Source organism: Rhinolophus hipposideros (assembly GCF_964194185.1).
Source record: "Rhinolophus hipposideros genome assembly, chromosome: 7".
NCBI classification, from domain to species: Eukaryota; Metazoa; Chordata; class Mammalia; order Chiroptera; family Rhinolophidae; genus Rhinolophus; species Rhinolophus hipposideros.
Window position 1 is genome coordinate 37,575,765 of NC_138053.1, and position 16,755 is coordinate 37,592,519.

The 16,755-nt window shown below is 31.9% G+C and overlaps 1 protein-coding gene across 4 annotated transcripts in view; it reads left to right on the forward strand.

The window, feature by feature from the left end:
- MCTP1 (multiple C2 and transmembrane domain containing 1) overlaps positions 1–16,755 on the forward strand; it is a 493,160-nt gene that overhangs the window by 260,717 nt on the left and 215,688 nt on the right. For 2 of the 4 annotated variants that reach the window (XM_081053522.1, XM_081053524.1), the window contains exons 6-7: positions 5,972–6,010; positions 15,313–15,372. In XM_081053522.1, coding sequence (XP_080909648.1) covers positions 5,972–6,010; positions 15,313–15,372 — 99 coding nt within the window. The remainder of the gene's footprint in view (positions 1–5,971; positions 6,011–15,312; positions 15,373–16,755) is intronic. The other 2 variants (XM_081053523.1, XM_081053525.1) reach the window with 1 other exon arrangement.

Here is a 16,755-nt window from a genome sequence, read left to right on the forward strand (position 1 = left end):
TTCCACACCCAACCTTCCATCTGCACACATGGGTCCATGCTATGCACACATACATACATTCTTCCATTGTGCTAAGTTCTCACAGTAGGTATGATTTGGTAGTACTTGTTGGAAAAGAGAAATTTCTTCCAGAAAAAAAATCATTTAAAAATATTTCAGGGCCTAGTTGTCGATTGTCAGTGATTTATCAGACATGAATAGGGAAGAGAACAGGTGGGTTATGTGAAATAGTTACACATCAAAAATCTGTTATTATTCGTCTTCTCTTGTTCCTTTTCCTTTCTCCTCATCATATCTCTCCAGGACATTTCCCCTAACACAGAGTTCTTCCTGAAATCATCATGTCATTTTCTTGACTCAAAACCCTTTGGCTACTCCAGCTCTTTAGAAGAAATCTCTTACTGCTACTTATTTTTCATTTACTGCCTTACTACATGCCCTTCGCTTCAGAATCAGAACTTTACTGGGTTTATTCTGTGGCAACTGAAAAATGGTGTCTTTTTCCCTTCCACACTAATGTGGACTCTCAACTGGCTTCTCTCTTCTTCATCAGAGAAGCAAGTGGCTTAGCCAGGGCTCATTGCCTCAGAAAAGGCACAGCTGTTGCAGCCTGGACCAGAGTTGGCTTCTGGCTGGTGAACCATCCTGAGCTCAGCCACTCCTGACCAGAAAGAGAAGAGGAGCAGTGTGTCTGTCTATACTGGCTTCTCCTTGTGGGTGTGACCAATAACCAAGAGCTGGGGTGGGTTATAGAGAAGTGAGCTGGGTCAGGAAGTGGGGAGGAAGGATAAAATATCCCCCATTGGAAGTTCCCAAAACTCCTAGCTAGTCTGATATCCTAGATTTGGATCTGGGTTTCTGAGCATATGCTTTACATTATGAAAATTTCTAACAAATACATAAACATTTTCTTTCTCCCCTTTGTTTAGGTCTATGTAACAGCTATAGATATGTTATTAAAATCTCTAAAACTGTGAAGCAACACTAGTTATAAGATTTTAAAACTTTGAACAAGGGCCATTTTAAAAATTATTGATCTTCTACTAAGCATTGTGCTAGATTTTATAACTTCTTTATTTTCCTTCTAAGTGTTCTGTAATTATTTCTCTGATTACATTGAAACGCCCGATGAGGGGCTTTAAGTCTCTCCATGGAACAACTTATGTTCCCTCACTCGTAATCTCTGTCCCCGCCAAGCAACTCCTGCAATAGTCACCGTCTCTTGAGTCCAGCTTTCTTCAATGGGGCTTGTCCTACCCAAAATATACCTGTACTACACTTCACCTCCATCCTAGATCCTCTCACTTCCGGTGAATTAAAAAAAAAAATCTGTATGTAAATTATTGCTTCTGATTACCTTTCTTAAAATTACCTTTCTTTCTTTATTTTTAATTACTTTTCTGATTACCTTCTCTAAAAACCTAGTCCAGCTTTCTGTACCAAGTGGTTGTTCAATCGTTTGTAAATGAGTATCTGTGAGGATTTGAAGGGATGCTTCAAAAGTGCAGGGAAAAGTATTTTAAGTTTGTTCTTTTTTTCTTACCTCAATGTTCAAATCCCTGAGGTTGTCACAAACAATATTAAATATTGATTTAATTTTCCTTTTGAGTTCTTAAAATGAGCATATTAATGACAGTAGGCTTAAAATTAGTGTGAAAGTATTGCTCATTTCAAGATTTCTAATGATGACAATGAATTAAAAGCAGGTCACTGTATTTTCTTCATTTTGTAATGTGTCTACTATTAGCTAAATATATTTCTCTGGAATATATTTGAAGTTTCTTGGTTAAAAACAATCCAAGATTCAATGTATCTTCAAATTAAATTTATGTATGCCTGAAATATGCAACCTAAAATCCTGCAGTAAAAAAATGACATGCTGATTTTTCACAAATTATCTAGGAACAAAGTTGTTTAGAGAAATTCCAAACCAAATAAATCTTATTTTGCAGCAAACCAAGAATCAGCTACTAAATGCTTCAGAATTCTCTTTAATATTCAAAATGATGTATAGGGAAGAAACAAAGGATGATTTTGCATTGGCTCTCACACAACAGTTCCCTTTGATTATTAGTTCGGAAATAATTTATTTAAGCTTTTGAGACTTAAGTTTTAAAAACTCATGTTTATTCTTATGCCTGTGCTTATAAAACTTTGCTAAATATTTTATATGCATCTAAGTGGAGAATATGAGTTTCAAGAGTCATTAACGTATAAATTCTAACAATCAGTAGGAAATAGGACATTAATATTAAGAAAATGCTATCAAAAGTAGGAAGAAATGAGTAACTGGAAATTCAGAGGGCTTAGCATCACAAAGTGCTGAAATTTCTAAATCAGTTACCTTGTGCGTTTATATATATATATATATACATTTATATATATTTATATTTATATATATAATATATATATATATATAATATATATATATACATACTGTATATATACACACACACACATATATATATATACACACACACACATATGCTGTTAATACTGACAACATAATCCATGAAAAATGCAATTGGGGTGATTTCTCCTTGTATGGATTGCCAGTTCTGGAAATCAGCAAAACTGAAGAATGTGTTGAAAAATCTATCAGCCTACTGAATCTCCTAAAGCCTCTAAAACATGCAATGCAATTTAAGAAGCATAGTATGAGTAATAGCCAAAGTTGCTTATATTAAAATTTTCGCCATTGAGTTCATGATTGTGTCTTTTAAAAAAATCCCAGATGTGAACATATATATATATATATGTATATGTATATATATGTTTACCATATATAATATATATATTTATTTACATATTTTTAAGTTTTCAGCATTGTATGTTTGAGAAAGAAAAATCTTCATGGGGGGCATGCTGACTAGTTGCATGACAAAACTGTCATTTCTGTTTTGAATGCATGTCCTGTTTTTGAACATGTACAAATATGTAGTGCATACATGTGTGTCCTGTCTATGGTATTTTGGTCTGATAGTGTGTTTGAGTTCTTTCTGGCTCTTTTTCTAGCAGAGTTCAATCCACAACTTTCTTCATTGGAGAATTTGTGAAATAAAAGTGAGTCAATTTGTGTTACGCACTCTCTTAGACTACCTAGACCTACAAATTGCTTGGCTGAAGCTGAAAAATAGAAAATTCTAAGAAACATATGCATTGACCCTAGTTGGCCTTTAATGAATTAAAAAAAATCATGTTGGTTTATTTTTGAATTTTTCTGAATTATTCCATAGCTAACATTTGAACAAATATTCCCCAATATGAGTTTAATATGTTTTATGATTTATATGTACTGTAATATCTACCCGTTCTGTGATTTTTTTTATATCTATAGTAACAATGTAATTGCCTGAAAAAAAATCACTACAACAAAAAATAAAAGCAAAAAATAAATTGAGTTATAGAATCTTTTAAAAATATAATCAGTTTTGCAGCTCTGTCACAGGCCATATTTTTATGCTACTTATTTCTTTTATTGGCTTCAAAGAAAGTTGAGTTGCTAATGAAGATTTGAATTTTACTATAACAGTATTGGATAATGACACTTTCAAAACCAAATTCATATGTTTCTCATCTGAAGTTAAGATTATAGAGCAAAAAATAAATCTTATTTTGTTTCATCTCCTGTTTTTAACATTCCCCAATCTTTCTTCTCGAACATGTCTCATAGATAGGAAAGGTAACATTATCAATAGTGTGTTTGTTAAATTATTTTCTACTGTTTTCAATTTTACTGAATATACCTTAAGCCAACCATCTAAAAAGAAAAAGAGACTTGGGAGTAGAATACTGATAGCCATTGTTTAGCTACTTGTTTTGGCTCAAGAAGCAGGGATTTTGTTATAAAATCTAGAGTCGTTTTGAGAGTCACTGGATCTAATAATAGAATTCAAGATACTGAATCAGGAAAATACTGAATTGATTCCCATAACTGCCAAATCTTTCATATTTATACTTAGGGAAATTACCATCTTTTCATTTGTGTCAGTTCCCAATCTAAATAATAATACCATGCAGCCTGCTTATTAAGCCAATTTTGAGAGACAGGAAAAATACCAGCCCTATAGTTTGCTTTACATATTGAAGACTGATTGTATGCAGTGGTTCTGAGTCAGGGGATGTGGCTTTGAGCTGCAGTACTGAATCTGTATAATACTGAACAGTGTTGCCCAAGATTCAATGCTTCCTCGTGTTCTCAGCCTCTTTTCTATAGTGTAACATTTCTTACAGAATGGAATTTTATAAGATTTTTTACCTACTAGGTGATTATGATAAGTGATCATGAGTGAAGAGATTTTACTTTTTCATTTATTTATCTTAATTTTTCTCAGTTGATTTGACTCACAACATTGTCTCTGGGAATTACCATTCTTTGTCGATTGAAACTGCTATCTGAGAAAGTTGAACAGTTATTGTGTGACTCCTAATAGGGCAGTTTTTGTGAACATGGCATACCACAGAAGTTTTGGGTTTCCAGTTGCCTTTTAGTGATGATGGAGAAAATGGTGGTGGTGGTAATGATGATGATGATGATGATGATGATGATGCAATAATTCATTTCAACATCAACAATAAAATTTATTACGTGTCTACTACATGTCCATCTCCACAATGCAATGGTGGGTTTTGTTGCTTCAAAATGAATTGGACATTAATACTTAGGAAACATAAAATATTTCTATAATTGGTAGCAATGCTTTCAAGTTTCCTGGCTACATTCGGAAAACAATAATAGGGAATTATTGTAACTTGAGGAAATCAATTATTCTTCCATATTTTGGTCAGCACGTAACACAGAGTGTGATTCGAGAAAATGTAACCTGTAAAATTGCAATCTACAGAAAAGAGAAATGTGTTCTCATCTTTGACAATTTTATGATTGTCTCATTTTCTACTCTAGAACCTCTATGTAATTTCTGTCTTGGTTTAGGCCAAAGGTTGTCTTCTGTATGATTTAATCTTATATTAAAATCTTTCCTTTTTTTGTACTTTTGTAATTTATGAGTAGTCTCTGAAATGGTCCTGCTGTATAATGAATTCTGCTGAAGGAGATACAGTTCCTCAAGTCACCAGTGCACTTCCTTGATATACAAATATGGCAAGCCTTTCTATAAGCTATAGTCTTTGGTCCAATGTTCCCTATTCTGCACTTCATCTGCCTTAAAGATAATTATAAAGCTAAGAGCAGGTAAAGAGGTTAATCAGGAACTGACACCTCAGTGTTCATTGAGAAATTTTTAAAACTGGAGAGGCAATAAATCTTTGGATTTTTATGACTTACTTTATACAAAAGCCCAATGATCCTGGGCACTCGTCACAAATCTCCATAGCCTTAATTAAAACTTGTAGCCATAAATTCCTCTTACTATAACACACACACACACGCGCACACACGCACACACACAACTAGTTAAAAGGATATGTTATGGCTAAACATTTATCAGAAAGATTTATTAATAGCCATCACAAAATGCCACATTTTTTCTCAGTTGAAAGCATTTGCAGATGCTGATATCATTAAAGATTAACTGGAAGCAGAGCCACTTCTAAGATGTCATCAAAGCAACAGATTTTGAATGTGTTTGAAGAGAAAAATTATTGTATACCTGGTTAAGTCATGGCACATCCTCAACCTCTACTACCAAAAGGAACAATCGCCAATCATGAGATTTAATGTGTTTTTTCCAGTCAATAATTAAGATATTTCAGATTTTCCATTCTGTTTAAAATATACCATCCCATTACTTTGTACAAAAGAATAAACCAAATGAACTCTCACCAGAAAGACGACTTGAATGTTAAAGGTGCTGTTTCTAGCTATGCATATGTGAAAAACAATTTTTGTCTTGTATAGTTGTTGCGGGTAACTGTTTGCTGTTTAAATGATAAGCTTCCTCTAGAAACCAATTGGCTGCCCTATTCTGTACTTGAGTGATAAGATAATGAAAATACTTTATTTTGTTTACAGACAATGCTAATGAGGAAGAGTTGGAAAAGATCAAGTAAGGTAATGCTTAGCATGTGATCTTTCAGCTTTTCTTGTCGAGAACTATCAATCAGCTGCTGTCCCAAATCTCTCTCATACCTCTTCACACTATACTACAGGATTTCATCATTCTTCAATTGTTGTTTTCTTCCCCATAAACTTTAAGCAAACCATGCGCTGCTTTTTAAGTAAATAGAAATCACACTGATCAATTGCACTAAAATCATCTTCTTGCTAATCTCTGGTCATGTCTCAGCATCATTCCCAGCATCTGATTTCTGTGCCACAGGGTCTAGAAAATGTCTTTGCTTTAAATCAGGAATAAAATGATGAGGCAATGGTAGGGACAACTCCTGAGAGAAGTAAGAGCCATGTAATTTACTGTTTCTGTTCACTGAAAATTGACTCTGAGGTTCTCTAAACTCAAAATCCCTATATTGCTACATCTTTGGAGTGTATAATGAGAACTATTTTGTGTCATTGCCTCTTTTCACTTCAAGAAATAAATGGCTCTTGGGAGTGAGAGGAGTTTATGGTAACTTACTAAGCCCTAGCTCTTATAACTTGTAAAATATTTAATATATAAACTAAGCTTCTAATTTGTTCAGTGGTGGTACCACTCTTGGATAGAAATAAATATCAAGGTGAAATTGACTTTTACGTGAATACTCCTTGAAATAAATCAAGGGGATTTTATTTTTTAAAATCTTGTTTGCTCAAATTTCTATTTAAAATGTCAGTATTCCTTTTTAATAGTGACTAATTTTTTTAGACCCTGGAACAGGACAGTCTTTTTTCTTCCATTCTGATTGAATCATGCTACTAAGTTTTTTGTTATCATTTTTATTGTGAATTAAGAAAATACATCAAAATAGCTTTGCATTTACATAATGTCTTAATTTGCTTTAAACAAGTATTTCTTGTTACACATTTTCTTCCCAATTCTTATAGGATTAATGACCAAAATTATAATTTGGCTCACAAAAAAGGTCAGGACAACATTGAAAATCACTATGTCTTTTTAATAAAATCCAAAACATTTTAAGGAAAGTTGCTGAATATTTCTGGATTAGTGTTCACTGTGGTTTTTACTGACCAAAATAAAGTTTCAAGAGGTCTTAAAGAAATGTTTGCACTGTTCATATTTGTATTACACTTTTTTTTTGTAATTGTACTTCAAAATTAGTGTTACATTAAAGGTATATTTTTAAAAAATTAATATAATTTTGCTTTCCTCATTCTGTGTCTATATTATGATATATCTGTGTAAAACATTGCAATCCATTAATAGGTAGTAATATTCTCTCTTTCAGATGTAGTTAAGATGTAATACTAGACAGGGTCTGGACTCAAACACAGATCTGTAGGACTTCAAAGCTTATTTCGTAACCATTACACTATTTCACAGAATTCGTGACTTTTCATAAAATCTGTATAAGCTGAAAAAAAAAAAGATGTAATGCTAGAGCAGGATATCATATGGTATTGAGTATTAATTAGTGGGAATGATCAATTTTATTGTAGTATAAAAGAAAGAATAAAAAGATGCTTTAAATACTTCATTTAGTTTATATTTAAGTTTAAGTTTAATGATAAATTAAGTAAATATATATCCACTTCTTTGGTCTACAAAAATAATCTTTTTTACAAAAATAATTTGAAGTTAATAATAAACATCTATTATTCACTATTTTTATATCTAAAATTCTTTTGAGTTTTTGTTTATTACTAAGAATCCATTTGTACATTCAGACTGGTACATTTTTCTAGCTTGCCCTTAAAGATGCAGAATTCCCTGTGTCTAAATCTGTACTCATTGGGGTACTTGGCAGATTATATTTAGTGTGAATGGTAATATGGCTTTTGGAGTTTAGACTAAGATTTTCAATTCTATGAAATTTAGTAGGGATACTGAATGCTGAGTAAAGGAAAATCAGTTCATTCTTTTTTTTTTTTTTTGATGAGAACATACTGAACACCTGATATGGCATTCAAATTATCACTGTCCCCTAAAACATTTGCCATATTTGTCTGTATTAGTGTTATAAGAGCAGAGAATTACATTCAAAATCCAGGGAAAGTTGGAAATTTCAATTCCCACCTACTAGTCTGCCATCCTTCACACACACTGAAACTGCTCTCACAATTCTTTTCTCCAAGAGAAAGGATGATGTTCAAGTACAGTAGCCTTCCTTTATCTGTGGTTTTGCTTTCCTCAGTTTCAGTTACCTGTGTTCAATCACAGTTGGAAAATATTAAATAGAAAATAGCAGAAATAAACAATTCATAGGTTTTAAATTGTATGCCATTCTGAGTAGCATGATGAGATTTTGAACCATTTCTCTCTCCGTCCCACCCGGGACTTGAATTATCCTTTTGTTCAGTGTATCCATGCTATATACTCTCGGGCCCTTAATCACTTAATTGCCCTCATGGTTATCAGATCGGATATGAGGGGGAGAAGGAGACTGAAACCACATTCATATAAGTTTATTACAGTATGTATAGTTGTTCTATTGTATTGTTATTGTTTATTTCTTATTGTACCTAATTTATAAATTAAACTTTATCATAGATATGTATATATGGGAAAAAACATAGTATCTATAGGCTTTGGTACTATCCATGGTTTCCAGAATCCCCTGGGGGAGTCTTGGAACTTATCCCCCGTGGGTATGGGGGGACTACTGCAAATTGTGCTTCTTGAGCAACTAAGAGATAAGTGACTGTACTGTGCAATTTTATGATTATTTACTGTGTTACTGCGTTGTGGGAAAGCATCCCCTTTCTAATTATTTTGGTCCTTCCCTTAAAGATTCTTGTGTAAGTAAGGATTCTTCCTCTTTTATTTTTGGAAAGAGAATATAATGTATTTGCATTACATTTAATTACAGGTATTTCATATTTGGTGTAACTATGCTCAAGGTCAAAGATGAACTTTTCGTATAAATAGGTTGTGTTTTTTCTTTGGGATTTTTATTAACAGGAACAAGGGCTTTTGCTTTTTTATAGCAGGGCTTTGATAGGCAGCTTGTCTTTGAGCACCGATGTTGGATATAAAACCTGAGAATTATAAACTTACATATCATCAGATAATGTGTTTAGATGTTCTCTCCAGTATGAAGTTTTTCTTCCTTGTATTTTCTCTGAAGTGATATAACCATGAATGGGGGGAAAGTTAAATTGACATTTTTATGTTTTTAATATGCACATCTCCTGGTAGACAAGTGAATCAGCTCATGGAATTTATCATTATTTAAATCCTCTTGTCATTTTCATCATCTTGCTAATAATGGATTCTTTCAATGAAAATCTTATTATTTGTGGCACTGACATAACCTGGGATTGTATTTACTATTGAAAATAAGAGATAATAATCAACTTGATGAAAGGGAAATTGTAATTACTATTCAGGACCAACTTATATATTGCTTAGAGTAAATGTGTTACCTTCAAATAACAAGTAGAAAAATATACACCTAAACTTACCTCTGAAAAGCAAAAGTGTATAAGATATGTACTATATTTAAAGGGTATGTTAACCAGTAAATAGTTGTGAATTCCATAATATTTCTTCCGGGATTGGTAATACCCTTTAAAATACTCATTCTGGTTTTCTATCAGCACACTTCCAGCAGGCATATTTTTAATTCTGCCCCACATTCAGTTGTTACAGAAAAATGTTATTTTAAGAAGAAAGGGAGCAGTGTCTCCCTAAACTTGGGCAACTGGATAATTATCCTGGTCAAAGAGTTTTACTTATGTGACAAAATGAGTTTGGGCAGAGAAAATGTTAATACTTTCAGTTATTGCAATATTTTATTCTTTAGAAGAAGCTTAACATTGATAATTAATTCTAATGTTAAATTATTCAACAAGAAAGTTTCATGAGCTCAAAAGAGAAGATGTGTATGTATTTTGTGAATAAATTTTGTGGGGGTCAAACAAAAAATGGAAACAAAATAATGAAATAATTGTCTATCAGACGGTAAGCAGAAATTATTTTACACTACATTGTGTGTGAGTTGTGTGTATGTGTGTTTTAATGTAGAAAAATGAGTTTATCTATAGCTATGATAATAATAAACTTGTGATTTCAATAAATCAGTTTAATTATATGAGAAATAACCGTTGTGATACTATAAAGATATACACGTTGCAATTCGTATTCTCAACAATAACAGTTTAGAATTGTTTTAAGAAGAGTTCATCCTTTGAATAATATAATATAGACTGTGATGATGTCTCATTAGCATATCTTCTGTTACTTGATGGCTTATTGTTTTTTAGTAACATATCTTTTTTTAAAGATTTTATAATCACCTAGCATAATTTACATGAACTATAAAACACTTTATTCACTAGTTGAATGGAGGAATTTTTAATAAGACTTTTGGCAAGGATATTGTTAATTTAAACTAGAGAACACTTTCAACTCTGTAAGTCTGCAGGGCATAGTTAAACCTGACACCTTGGATGACACATTAAAAATGCATCAGTGAAAACCTCTAAGTGCTTTAATTTAAGAAATGGTAGAGAAACAAATTAACACATTTTTAAGTATCTAACACAGTCAGTCAGACATAGTATAAAAAAAAAAGTCATTAGTTAACAATTGTTACGTCCTTTCTACAAAGACCTCATAACCTGATAATATTATAAATAGGTGATATTTTAAAAACTGCAAAAAATGAAAATCTTCTTGGTCATTGACCCTCTCAAATGTAAGTGACCAAAATGACTTTTCTTTGGTGTCTCATTTCAAATTATTATGCATATGTCTTTGAAAAAATGAGATGCTTACATGTTTTTGAAGGCAATATAAAATTCTTTTTAAAATCCTTACTTTGCCATTGTTAATACTCCCAAGTCTGTGTTATTTTAAAATGCTATAAAGTCAACCTCATAATTAAGGCTTTGGAGATTCCGAAATGCAGCAATGAACAAAGGGCAAATAGCATGTACTATTATAAAGGACTGTATTTTTAAACTCCATTAACTAAACTCCTAAAATTTGTAGTAAGTGTATTTAAAATAGAGATATCATAATGCTGGTAAATATTTGATTATCCCCACAAAATACATGGAGCCATAATTAAAATTTTATATTGAGATGATTTTTTTCTTGCTGTTTTGACAATATTTCCCCATAGACATAAAATATACATTTTTATGTATTGTAATTCATAACCACAGGGATTTTGCTGTAACAATGGCATTACGTTTATTTGACCAGTCTTGTTGAATTTTTAAAATGTTGTTGGTCCTTTGGGGAGCAAATCTGGGTGAGTAGGCACAAAGAGAAAGGACAAAATGTAATCTCAAGCAGAGATTGGATTCCATGATGTCTACATGCTAGCTCTAAGATGTCTAATTGTGGGGTTGCTGATTGGCCTTCATATGGCTAATGTGTGTTACTAAGTGAGCTGATGGTTTCCCAAGACCCTTTATAGGCTGATCAAAGGGAGGGAACTAATATAAACCTGGCTCCAGAATAATGCAGCTAAGTGTTGATTTGCAGATTATATGGCCTTTAATTCAAAGCTATATATGTGTGTGTATATACATATATATTATATATATGCATATAAGACATATATATGTATATATAGTTAAATTGAGTGTGACTAGGAGGAGATTTATTGGTTTTAAAGTCCCCTAAATGTCCACAAGGAAAATAAATCATAATTTTGCGAAGATTCTTTCAAAGCCCTGGTTGACAGCAATATATACACATAATGTATGCATGTACTTATACATATAGATAGATAGATAGATAGATAGATAGATAGATAGATAGATATACATATACACAAACACACACACATGCATATACATGCACTAACACACATATAAAAATGCTAAGGTGAAATTTCTAGAAAAATAACAGACAAAGCCAGGCTTCAGTTACAGGGCAGGTCCTCTGGGCACCTGAGATTCTCTCTCTCCCCCTCCCCCCAGCAATATTTAAAAGGACAGTTGGAGTTGCAGAGGGAATCTGCAACTTTTTATGTTTAATGAGTATAAGTGAGATGAGCACCTATTTGAATAACATTTCAGTGTGAATTTCCACCTACATCATGTCCCTGTTTTTAATTACACAACTATCCACGGGTTTAGTCAATTTGATGGAAGCAGCTGAGAGCCACAGCTTTGACAATTGTGATTGTAGTCTGACCCGGAAAGGCCATGAATATTATTTATTTACGAATTTATTTATTTCTTATCTCATAAATGCCCAAAGAGGTATTGATGAAAAGAAACTGTGCACCTATAAAAACATGCTGTGTAATCAAGAATGCTGCCTTGTTTGACATTTGAATCTCAGACTTCACAATTTCAAATCTGTCATGAATTGCTGTATTATAAAAATTGCTGTATTGAAAAATTGCTGAATTATAATAACATGCATGATGTTTAAAGGCCTGTACACATTAAGGTGAATAAAAAGTAATCACTTTTAAGAGAAGTTTAGTGGTTAATCCTTGTTCATCTGATGGTAAATTTCTTAAAGATTTTTGTGCTTTATTTTATATACAAGGCTGAAAAATAGCATCATATTCATTTGTTAGGGGAAAAAATGAACAGTCTTTTAGTTTTATTTTTCTGAGAAAAAAGAGTATCTTCTAGATTTTTAAATTTAAACTACTAATTTTTACATTCATAATAAAATTTTTATCTTATAGGAGAAATTTTCTGAGTGTATATTGGTTTTCTAGAGGCAAAAATAGATTTAAATAAGGTATTTCAATGGCTTGCTACTTTATTTGAAACCTCAGCAAAAATAGTTCAATAATTCATTACTCAGAATAACTTCAATAATTTCCCTTTATCAATTAGATGTCTTTAGTTTTTCTTCTGTTTCCTTTTGCTGTTACTTTATAATCTCAGCAGTTTTAAACTGGCACTTTCCCTCACTTACCAACCTGTTGTCTTGATGGAGACTAAAGTTTAACTAAATATCTACAATTATGATGTAAGACAAGTCTTTTCTGAAATTCATGAATAGTTTATTCTGTTTTTCTTGCCTTCCATAATAAAATCACTTTTGTTTAGAACTCATTATCATTAGGCCAGGTGCTTTATTATTGTTGGTTGTTATTGTTATCATTAGAAAGTCTAGTGAAAGGAGGGCTTTGGCTAGTCTGCTTTGAATTTTGTATTCATGTGAGCAATAAATGGCAAAAGGGTCTACAGGAAAATTAAATCGTTTCATTTGAAATAAAGGCCTAAATTTACATGAGAATGTAGGTTGTAAAATGAAATACAAATTTTGGTTGATGAATAATGACAGAAGTAATTAAACACAGCATGAAAAGCACAGCCTAGGGACTTCAGTAGGTCCAAATGTGGCTAATATTTTTGTTTTTCAAATTTTAACAGAGAAACCTAAGTTCTAAATCTTGATCATTAACCCTTTCCCTGAAAAATTCATCAGTCTCATTTTGCTCTTTGAATACTAGTCACGTAATTAGGTCATTACCCTCTGTGTTCATCTGAGGAAGAATGGAAAGTGCGGAGTTGGTATAGTTTAAATATCAGTCACCTTAGACCATCTAACCTTTAAATGAACTTACAATACTTTTGAACGCTAAATGGTTGTCTTATTTGTTGTAACTATTTTGAGTCTAGAGCCAAGACTTTCATATCTATTTGCTGCCTTAACACATTTTATATTAAGATAAAACTTACTGTTAATTGTTTAGCTTGTGTTATTGATTCAGGAGAAATTATTTCTGTAAGGAGACTTCAAGCAGTAATTTCTTTAGTGTGATACTTTACAATTTTTTTCACTTGTTGCTAAACATGCTGCTTAATTTTTTTAAAAAAGAACTAGGAATCAAAGTAAAAAGAGAATTGGCAATAGAAAAGGAAAACATGCATCTTTTCTAAAAGCAAAAATAAGGTTTTTGTTTTAAACAATAGTATAGCATCAAAAAAAAACTTAGTCATTCCATCTAAGGTGTGTACCCCAATGTCCAAATGTAAGTGTATTCTTTAAGGATTTTTTTTCAGAAACTGATGCGACAATGTGCTAAACGTGAGAACCATAGCTGTAAATGTAAATGAATTATGACTCTGTAGTGATGATGATTAAACTCAAGACTTTTCCCCTATGACCTCTGACATCAGTCAAGCTACCTAACCAAACCCTATGCAAGTAACTTGGGGAAATGTAATTAAGTTTTGTGAAATAATAGATTTCATGTAAAAAGCACAGGTAGATTGCATAAATGATCTCTGATTCGAGTAATTCTTAAATTACTCAAATTGCTGCAGACCCTAAAATACTTTAGTGCATTATTATTTTCTGATACTAGTTTTGGTATCACATTTGGAAGGAATATGTAGACTTAATCAAGTGAAACTCCAAGTGACTAACAGTCAATCAACAAATACATACTGAGCACCTACTCTGCATTAGATATCACTTGAGGTGCTGGACCACTATGATCTTAGTTGCTAACCCACACTGCAATAATCAAACAAGTTACAAAACTGCTTCCTCTTCATCACAATGTCACAATACTTTCTCATAACTGTCCTCTTTCCCATAATTGTATCATAACTGACACCCAGAGATGGGACGCAAAACATTAATGTTTAAAGGATGCATGCAATTTAAATGTTGTGTTTAAAAGTGAGTAACTATGTTTTTGATTTCCTAAAGTCAAATGGGTTTCACTTTATAAAAATCTGATGATTAAGTAATAAAATGTACAACATAAATCTGTTGCTTTGTTTTCAGACCAATAGACACCTTTCTTAGTATTTATTTATTTTTTTAATTATTTTTGGGGAGCTCAAGTTAACTAAGACATTTATATTATATATATTTTATGTTATATAATAAAACTAGGAAGTTTTTAATAAGGAATTAAATCAAATTAAGTGGGTGTGTATAAATAAGATTTCTGCTGTTATTCTTCAACAATGCTCTGAAGATCTGTGCTGTTAAATTGTTTTGTTAAAAGGACCAGATATTGTCTGGCTTATTTCCAAATCTTAAAATATGTTTAAACAGTTCTACTTTCTAAAATAAAATGTTAGACTCTCAGATATATTAATCAACAATTGAGAATTAAGAGGTAAGTAAACTCAAAAAAATACAGAAATAATCCTCTCTATATTACAATTGACAGCAAGTATGAGTAAAACGAAAACCTTAACTGATTCGAAAAAAGAAAACTTACAGTTTATAGATATCCAGAGTGTCTTTAGGATATATAATTTTTAGGTTTTTATTTGTTTTGATTTTGTTGGGCTAATTAAGTATTCTCAGAGACACCTCAAAATTTAGCTAAATATTTGTTTGTTTTTAGGAACTCTCAGAAAATGAAGTGGTTGGATCTTATTTCTCTGTGAAGCCTTTCTTTTGGAGGGTAATGTCTAAATCCTTTATATTAATATTCTTGATCTTTGGTTCTGAATACTAGTTTTGAAATTTAAATGTGAATTAAGAAATTCACTTTTCAAAATAGGCTCTCAGAGAAATGTATTCATTTGCCTTCTTTATTAACTTTTAGTCTAAGTCACTTAGGTGACTGATTCATTACTTCATTTGTAAAAAGTAAGACCTTCATATATTTAATATATTGCTTTGGTGTCAATTCCTCGTGGGACCAAGTTTATTTCAAATTATTAACAGCTAGAGGCCCTCAGACCTTTCAGGAATATTATGATGCTGTCTAGAGGATCCATTATAGTTCTTTTTTCACTTACTGTAATATCTGCTCCGTTTGAGAATAATTTTCTTCTATTACAGTCATCTTATTACTACATACATACTAGATAATCAGTGTTCTTTCTTTGAAAAAAAATCTTATGAATTAGAAAATAGCAACTCTACTTTTGATTTAAATAAAGAAAAAAGTAAAAATTCTACAGAGAATGTTTTAAATGCCATTGCAATTTAATATTATTTACTCTTTCATGACTTAAACATAATGAACTCTGTCATCCTTTTTATTCCCTCTGCTATAATCCTGCATTATTCACAGCACTGTTACTAATGCACTTATTACTTTGCCATCAAGAGTTTCCCTCTTTGTTTGAAAATTCACACTTGGTACATGATTTCTTAGCAATAGATATTGCAATAAAAATGTTACACTCATAGGAGTTTGCCATTTTTTTCTTGGCTCTTAAACTGCTCCTGACTAAAAACTACTTCTTCTTCAGAATTTTAAGATTTGTTGCTGTGTCTCTTAAGCAGACTGCCAGGTACTAGATTAAGTCATGCATTGATTTGACCATTGAGCAAGTATAAACCACATCTGTTCATCCTCTACACCCTCCACAAACCCTTTTTTTTTTTTGGCAGCCTTTTATTGTTAGCTTATTTTAATTATTATAGCCTCCTCATTTCCTTTCAGTCTATTGATGCGCTGTTACTCTGTATCTTTGCTAAAATATTAATAATTCCTCTTATATGTTCATGCATTATCCATGAACACACAGATGACTGCTTTTGAATTGTTCTGTTACATTAAATGGTAAATGGCTTTTTGCAAAAATTTTGTCTCTCTTAAGACCCTCAAGTGTGGTGGATTCATATGGTACACTCCTTAGCCAAGAGCAGAATTCAAGGGTGTTCTGTGTTGAGTTTGCTTTACATGTGGCAAATGTGCAGAGTGATCACAATTAATGCAGACTTGCCACTAGGACCAACTCCACAAGTAATATTTTTTAAAGATGTCCCTTTCATGTGACTCTTTCAACATCTTCTTTCCATTTTAGTCTTACAAATTAGTCTTCCACTTATC